Below are 8,748 nucleotides of genomic sequence, written 5' to 3'. Positions count from 1 at the left end.
GAATATAAACTTACTCAATGTAAGGCTCAATTTTAGTTACATTGTGCAACACAAGACGATGTGCTTCATCTCGTTCATCTCGGCTAACAATGCATACAACACTACCTCGATGACTTTGAATCCCATCATTGGTTACATCACGAACCCAATGCTCTGTAAACACTATATGTATTCACAGGAAAACCCAGAAGCCTCTTCTGCAATATAGCATTCAATAATACACCCTTTTGGTCGAGTTTTATTCCTAACATAGCCCTTCAGAATCTTCATGTATCTTTCAAACGGATATATCCATCTAAAGTAAACTGGACCACACCATTTAACTTCTCTAACTAAGTGAACTGTTAGATGAATCATTATATCAAAGAATGCAGGAGGAAAGAATTGCTCAAACTTACACAAGATATAAGAGATTTCATCTTGTAGCTCTTGTAGGTTTGACATATCCACCACCTTAGCGCATAGTGACTTGAAAAACAAGCACAGCCTAGTTATTGTCTCTCGAACTGTTTTCGGCAAGACAAATCGAATAGCCACTGGTAATACATGTTGCATCAGAATATGACAATCATGAGATTTCATGCCACTCAAACTACAAGTTTGTATATTTACCAACGAACTTATATTTGAACAAAATCCATCTGGAACTTTCATATTGAACAAACAAGTACAAATTTCCTTTTTTTCATCTTTAGTTAGTGTGTAACAAGCTGGAGGCAAATATGTCCTATTTTTCATAATCTTTGGAGCCAATTTTTCTCGCATTTTCATTGCAACCAAGTCTTTTCTTGCCTTAGTTCCATCTTTACTCTTTCTAGGAATATTCAATAAACTTCCAATCAAACTATCGCAAACATTTTTCTCTATGTGCATAACATCTAAATTATGTCGTAAAACCATATGCTCCCAATACTCAAGATAAAAAAAAAAATTGGTTTCTTTTAATAAAGTGACTTAGGTTCCTCCAGAACCTTAGACTTTCCACGACCTTTCCCCTTTTTAGATGCACGAACACTTGACTTCCCTAACTTGAAAACAATTTTAGACATCTTTTGAAGTACCTGGGTTCCGTATAAAGCTTTAGGAGCATTTCTAAACTCTTGTTTACCATTGAATGCCTTAGTCCAAGGTCTAAGTTTATGAGTATCCTTCAAGAATCTCCTATGTCCCATATAACAAACTTTCCGAGAATGTTTCAAGAATTCGGAACATGTTTGTTCTTCACAAAAAGGACAAGCTTTATAACCCTTCACACTATAGCCAGATAAATTCCCATAAGCAGGAAAGTCATTAATTGTCCATAACAATATAGCTCTAAGATTCAATTCTTCTTTCCTGTAAGCATCATAAACCTTAACACCTTCATTCCACAAAATTTTTAGATCATCTATCAAGGGGGCTAGATAGACATCTATGTTATTACCAGGTTGTTTAGGTCCTGATATCAACAATGTCAACAATGTGAATTTTCTCTTCATACACAACCATGGTGGTAGATTGTAGATACCAAGCATAACTGGCCAAGAACTATGCTTACTGCTAAGAGATGAGTAAGGATTAAACCCATCAGTAGCAAGACCTAGACGAATATTACGAGGTTCATTTCCAAAAGAAGGCCACTTCATATTAACTCTCTTCCATTGCAAAGTGTCAGCTGGATGTCTTAATTTATCATAATCTATTCTCTCATTTGCATGCCACGACAAACTCTTCTTTTTATAAATGTTTAGTTTTTCTTTTTCTTCTTCATCTAAGGCCGGCGCAGAGCTCCTCCCTCTCAGGCAGAGATCGGTGCTCCTCCATCTCAGGTAACTTTTTTTTTTTTTTAATTTTCATTTTCGTTTATTTAAATTTTTTTTCATTTCAAATTACATTAAAATAATGTGGGTTGTGTATAACCTCACAAAAATTGCAAGATAAAAAAATTAGTTAAAATTTTGGTATACCCTAATTTTGTATTTAAAACTTGAATGTAAATATAATTTTTTTTTAATTTCAGATTATTGATGTTGTTTTTTTATTTACGTTTTTTTTTTTGTTATTTTAGATTATTTTAAAATAGAAAATTTAGGTATACCATAACTTTTTATTTAAAACTTGAATCTAAATATAATATTTTTTTTAATTTCAGATTATTTATGTTTTTTTTTTTTATCAATGTTTTTTTTTTGTTTGTTATTTTAGATTATTTTAAAATAGAATTTGTTGAGTACAACTCAAAAAAAATTGAAAGAGCAAAAAATTAATAAAAATTTGGGTATACTCTATTTTGTATCTAAAGCTTTAATCTAAATATGAAAATTAAAATATTTTTTAGCATGACAAAAATCTTTTAAAAAACAAATATTATAAATTATAATTTTAGTTTTAATACAATAATAGAAAAGCTAATAAAGTTTTGACCTTTTTTTATAGTCAAAGTTTACATGAAACTTTTTTTTTAATACTATGTTGTCTACTCTCTAAATCATTACTTTATTGGAAAATAATAATTTTCTAGTGGCATTTTCAAATCTCAGACATAAGAAAGAGAATAATAAGCAAAGCAAACTATACTTATTATTATTATTATTATTATTATTAGCTTGATCATGATGATTGTCATTTCTATTACCTATTCTAATAGTTTATTTTCAATGTTATTATTAGTGTTTTGGTTAATAGCAAGGATTGTTACAGAGTTAACGTGATCATTCCAAATTAGAAGAGGTACGTGTGCATATTTATTTTTTTATGTTAATTAATATTATGGCATGCAAATGCCCCACACTGCAAAGGGCCAAGGGCTTGCGATGGAATGCAAGTGGCTCGGAGCTTGATGGGTATACGTGGCTATTCTCTGACATTTGTCGCATTTCTTTGCGAAGTTGAAAGCGTCTTGTCGCAGGGTAGGCCAATAATACCCCTGTTGCATGATTTTTAGGGCAAGGGAATTACCACCAGTATGATTCCCACAAATACCCTCGTGCACCTGGCGGAGTATGTAGTCGCAATCTTCCCCGTCAATACATTTGAGTAGCGGCTGGCTGAAGCTTCTGCGATATAATCTTCCACCATAGATGACATATCGGGCAGCCCGCTGCCGCAGTTTTCTCGCTTCCATTTTGTCATCGGGCAAGATACCCTTCTCCAGATATGCAATTATTGGAGTCATCCAGGTGACTTCTTGGGCAATATCTATTTCCATTATTTCTTCTCGATTTACTGTCGGGTAAGCCAATATGTCAACAGGAATTACAGCAAGTAATTCAGCTTCTCTAGTCGAGGCCAAACAGGCCAATGCGCCTGCGTGTGAGTTATGAGCACGCGATACTCGAGACACGACTACTTTCTTGAATTTCTGCAACAGCTTGCATACTACGGCGAGATACTTAACCAAGCGCCCGCCTCTGGCCAGATATTCTCCATTCACCTGGCATATGACGATTTGGGAGTCGCTGGAAGCTTGTAAGTATTCGATTCTCATCTCAAGAGCGAGCTTCAATCCGGCGATTAAAGCCTCATACTCGGCTTCATTGTTCGATGCAGAAAATTCAAAACGTAAAGCAGCGTGTACCTTCAAATTGTTGGGACTGATTAGTATGATTCCACCACCAGAACCTTCGCTATTAGAAGCCCCATCGACGTACAACATCCATCCTTCTCCATTTGTTATAGTGGTGTCGATCTTGTCGTTTATGAGTGCCACTTCAGTACTTGGAAACTCGAGAATGAAATCTGCCAAGGCTTGCCCCTTAATCGCAGTTCTCGGTTTGTATCTGATGTCGAACTGGCTTAACTCTATCGACCATTTCAACAATCTTCCCGATGTCTCTGGTTTGGCGACGACTTTCCTCAAAGTGTAGTTTGTTAAAACTTCAATACTGTGGGCCTGAAAATAAGGTCGCAGCTTTCTCGACGACATTACTAGGGAGAACGCTAATTTTTCCATTTGAGGATAGCGGGTCTTTGTGTCTAACAGGCATTTACTGACATAGTACACCGGGTACTGTCGTCCATGATCTTCGCGGATTAGTACCGAACTAATTGCATATTCTGACACCGCTAGATAAATCGATAAGACTTCGCCGGTTATAGGTTTTGATAGGATTGGGGGTTGCCCCAAATGCGTTTTTAATGCTTGAAAAGCCTCTTCGCATTTCTCGGTCCATTGGAACTTCTTATTGCCTTTTAAAATCTAAACTGCATTTATCAGAGGATCGCGATATAAAATGGTTTAGAGCGACGACTTTACCTGTGAGACTTTTGACTTCTTTTAGCTTTGTCGGTGATCGCATTTCGACTAATGCTTTGATCTTCGCATGGTTTGCATCTATTCCTCGTTGATGAACCATAAATCTGAGGAATTTCCCTGAACCAACTCCAAAGATGCATTTTAGTGGATTTAGCCACATTTTATATCGTCTATGTATCTCAAACATCGCTTGTAAATGGTTGACATGGTCTTTTTCCTGTTGAGACTTTACGAGCATATCGTCAACATACACTTCCATGATATCCCCAAGCAAATCTGCGAAGATCATATTTACCAATATCATATACGTCGCACTTGCGTTTATCAAACCAAAAGGCATTACTTTATAACAATACAGACCTCGATCTGTAATTAACGAGGTATGCTCTTGATCTGGTTCATACATCAGGATTTGATTACATCCCGAGTATGCATCCATGAAGCTGAGAAGTTCATGACCTGCAGTGGCATCAACAAGCTAGTCAATGCTAGGAAGTGGGAAGCTGTCTTTGGGACAGGCTTTATTTAAATCTGTAAAGTCAACGCATGTGCGCCATGAGTCGTTAGGCTTGGGCACGAGTACGGGATTTGCTAACCAATCAGGGTAGAACGACTCCCTTATGAAGCCGCATGCTAGGAGGCGGTCGACTTCTTCCTTTAGCACTTGGTACCTCGCGGGGTCCATTTTGCGGTGCTTCTGTCGGAACCTCACACTCCGGGGTCAATGTTCAAGCGATGACACATGACCTGTGGAGATATTTCAACCATATCTGAATGTTTCCAGGCGAAAACATCAAGATTTTGTTTGAGAAATGTCGTTAGTTTTTCTCGCTGCTGAAAAGTCAATTTAGAGCCAATTTTCAAAACTTTACTATTATCTACGGGATCGATAGGTACCTCAATAGTGTCTTCCGCGGCATGGGCGGTTGCAGCATAATCGAGGATCCTAGGATCAAAAATTGGTTCGTCTTTATGTGGCACTTCTTTTATCCTAAGGACCTCGCGGCGAGGAGGTGGTACCTCTAACAGATAGATAACATTAACCGATTTCTTCTCTGCAAGCTTCACTGCTGCATGATAGCATTCTCGCACAGAACCTACTCCAGCGGGAGTAGGGAATTTCATTGTGAGATGATAGATCGACGTCACGATCTTCATCTCTTTCAAAATTGGCCGACCAATCACGACATTGTATGCCGAATATTGGTCGATTACCGCAAAGTCAGCCATCGAGTTGGCTACTACATGGGTGGTTCCCAAGGTAATCGGGAGCTTTATCATCCCTTTCAATGCAATGACGTCGCCGGTAAAACCGTATATACTCAACGTAACAGGTCGCAGATCCTTCTCATGCAACCCTATTTGTTTAAAGGCTGGGAAGTTCAAGAGATTCACTGAACTTCCGTTGTCCACGAGTATACGGTGGACGTTATCTCCGCCAATATTGGCGACAATGACCAATGCATCAAAATGCGGGTGATGGACCCATCTCGCATCACTTTCCATAAATGTGATGTCATCCCATTCTCTTTTGAACAACTTTTTTGGTCGCTCACTAAGATTGTTCGCGTTGGTGAGCGGCTACTCCTTGGATTCCTTTGCTTATCGCTCCTACGACTTTCAGGAGTCACCTGCGATATGAGGCCCGCCTATGATGGTCAATATATTGCGAGGCATTCTCGAGCCACTCGCGTTTTGATATTCCTCTTTGTCATCTGCCCGGGGATGACTTTCCTCGCTCCGTTTATATTTGCTGAACTTCCCCATCCTGATCAGCTCTTCAATCTCATCATGCAAAACCCAACACACCAAAGTAGTGTGACCAATATCTTTATGATACTTACAAAATTTTTTGGGTTCCCTCTTGTCGCGGTTTCCCCTGATCGGGGGTGGCTTCTTAAAGACCCCATTCTTCTCTTCAATAGCGTAGATTATGTCTCGTGGTACTGTGAGCTCAGTATAGTTCACGAAGCGTGGTCCACCTTTTCTTTTCGGCGAGGATTCCTTCTTTGGAGGGGACTTGGCCAGTTTCAGACTTCGCTATCTCCGTGGACTGAGTCTTCTTGGGCTTCGACCTCTAGAACTTTTCCCTCGGGGACTGCGGTATCGTGACCGCGGCACTGGTGACTTACGCTTGTCTTTGCCCTTCCCCAATTTTGCCAAAGAATTCTCAATCCTCTTATGCGGTTCTGCCATGGCAAAGAACTCGACTAGCGATTCTAGTCTCCGAGCCTGTAGCTCCTTCCAAAAGTTAGTTCTCGGCAAGATACCTATTATTAGCATACAGATTAGCGAAGACTGGGGAGCCTTTTCAACTTTTGTTACTTCGGCATTAAAACGCTTAAAATAGTCTTGTAAAGACTCACCAGATTCTTGTTTGATGTTAGCCAGAGTGGTATAGGGCAGCCTATAGATCATCGTGGCTTGGAAATGCGTGAGGAACAGGTCGACAAAGGTCTCCCATGTCGAGATAGAGGCCTCAGGCAATTGGCTGAACCATTCGTGGGCGTTTTCTTCCAACGTTGCCGTAAGAATGCGACATTTTACGAGCTGAGGTACCTAATCCACTTCCATAATAGTATTGAATTTTTCTAAATAATCAATTGGATTAGAGGTACATTTGTACTTTAGGGATTCGGATAACCGGAATCCCTTGGGGAGCTGAGCTTATCGCATTTCCGTAGTGAAAGGGGAGGTCCCATGTAGCTTGTATATGGGCTTTCTCTACTGCTCGAGCATTTTCAAAGCCTGTAGGAGCATGCTTTGATCAATACCTCCGGCTAAGGGAGCCGGGACTGCTGCGGCTACGGCGGCGAGGTTTGCTGGGACATTAACCCCGGTAGTCGCTGCTGGTGCATTAGGTGGATTTGTGCGAGTGTTTACGCCTTGATCGCCCATTTGGGGATCACGGGGCCCTTCCTCGTCACGAGGGGCGTGGGAGCGTTCTCTAAAAACAGCGTTGAGGTGATCACGCAGATCACCCCTATGAACCTGATATCATCCTCCCTGCTGCGTCTCCACAGAACCGGACCTCGTGTACCTGCTAGGTGTGCGACCATGCGAGGACGAGGAGGCGGATTCTACGTCGTTATCTCGCAAAGGTCTATTGCGAGGGTTACGTCGTTCGGGGTCTTCGTCAATCTGTGTCTCCTGGTTGGGATACCTCGCAGATTGGTCCCTCGAGGTTGGTTGATTCAGATGGAGTCCTTTGGGGTTGGCCCTTCGTTCCCTGCGAACACGGTTATTACGACATTTAGAGTGGGTTACCTGAGGGTTTTTTGTGCGAGTAGTGGGGGCTCGAGGAGGGCGTCGGGCCCTGTTATGTCCATCCACCTCGCGCTGCAGGGCACGTAGCTGGTCCTGGATCGCGGTATACTGGCCAGTGGTTAGCTAGACAAAACCCTCGGACAATGCAGCCGGAGTGATGGGTGGAAAGTGCCCCATTGTTGCTGCTGGCGTGGATGTCTCTCTGACTTGTGGGCCAATAATTTCAGGGAATAGATTGACGGGTCTGACATTACCTCGACCTACTCTGCCATTGATGACATCTACAGGTGGTGTTCTAACCCCAAACAATGGAACATTCATCATTCCGATGTTGATGGATTCGTTGTTAACACCTCCGTTTTCTTGGTTTCCTGCCCTGATGATTTCCTTCTTGTATTTAGTAAGAATGTACTTCTCCATTCCCACAGACAGCGCCAAATGTTGGTGAGCAAAATTCGCAACACCAAAAATGAATAATGATATTAATAATAAGAAGAAATTATATGAAGAACAACCTGCGAGTATTCAACCTAAAACGGCGAGTACTGAAACTGGGAATGTAAGTACTTAGTAAAAAAACTGGAAATAACAAGAAGACAAAGAATTATAGTTGTTCAGTCAGATCACGGTTTGCTTAGTCAACTGTTGCAAGAGTTTTTGTAGGGTCTGATTTCATTTTGGATCACTCTTTTATATACAAAGCAAGTGTCAAGTTCATTACACAAGGATTGTATTCATTGTCAATCCGTTTGTACATTGATTCACAATAATTAAACTAAAATGTAAACATTAATAAATGAATAAGAGTTTCTTTTCACTAAATACATCAACGTATGCGACTTCCATTGCTCGAGTTGGCTGTTCATATTCTGGTGTAAGCTCCCAGGCTTAGGATATACCCAACTTTTAGTTAAGTCTAAGATGCCTGCGTTCTTGGACAGTCTCATTTACGGACATTGTATAACCAGCCGATAAAACCTAAACGCACGCGTCTATATTGGTTTATCGAGGTTGTTGGGTCATCGGGACCAGCTCGCATTATAGAGAGTCGAGGTTTAAACTCGAGGAGTCTCGCTGATCCTAGCTCAGGCGAGGTTTAAACTCGAGGAGTCTCTCATGGACATCTCAGCTTTTCTTGGAAAATTGAGTACACGTGCCCTCCAAACAGGAGTCTGGTCTCGAGTTTCTAGGTTAGAGAAATCTCACTATATCAATTATGGTTAGAAAATAGCCATCGGAAACACAAG

The 8,748-nt window shown here is 40.6% G+C and overlaps 1 protein-coding gene across 1 annotated transcript; it reads right to left on the bottom strand.

Moving 5' to 3' along the window:
* Positions 1-4,639: 4,639 nt before the first annotated feature.
* Positions 4,640-5,740, bottom strand: LOC133034281 (uncharacterized). Its single transcript, XM_061109334.1, has 2 exons — positions 5,132-5,740; positions 4,640-4,693 (listed from the first exon to the last, which is right to left on the bottom strand). Exons 1-2 carry the CDS (start codon positions 5,738-5,740, stop codon positions 4,640-4,642), a joined length of 663 nt encoding a protein of 220 aa, XP_060965317.1.
* Between the last annotated feature and the right edge of the window lie 3,008 nt (positions 5,741-8,748).

This window comes from Cannabis sativa, chromosome 2, assembly GCF_029168945.1.
Source record: "Cannabis sativa cultivar Pink pepper isolate KNU-18-1 chromosome 2, ASM2916894v1, whole genome shotgun sequence".
Classification (NCBI taxonomy): domain Eukaryota; kingdom Viridiplantae; phylum Streptophyta; class Magnoliopsida; order Rosales; family Cannabaceae; genus Cannabis; species Cannabis sativa.
Note: the sequence above shows the minus strand (reverse complement) of the source record. Positions and strands in the feature narration are given on the sequence as shown.

Bases quoted from the DNA above. Each gene is read 5' to 3' on its own strand.
- LOC133034281 (XM_061109334.1), bottom strand. From the start codon at position 5,740: ATGGAAAGTGATGCGAGATGGGTCCATCACCCGCATTTTGATGCATTG. The intron at 4,694-5,131 runs GTACCTATCGAT...ATGCCACTGCAG, and splicing joins CCGCGGAAGACACTATTGAG to GTCATGAACTTCTCAGCTTC.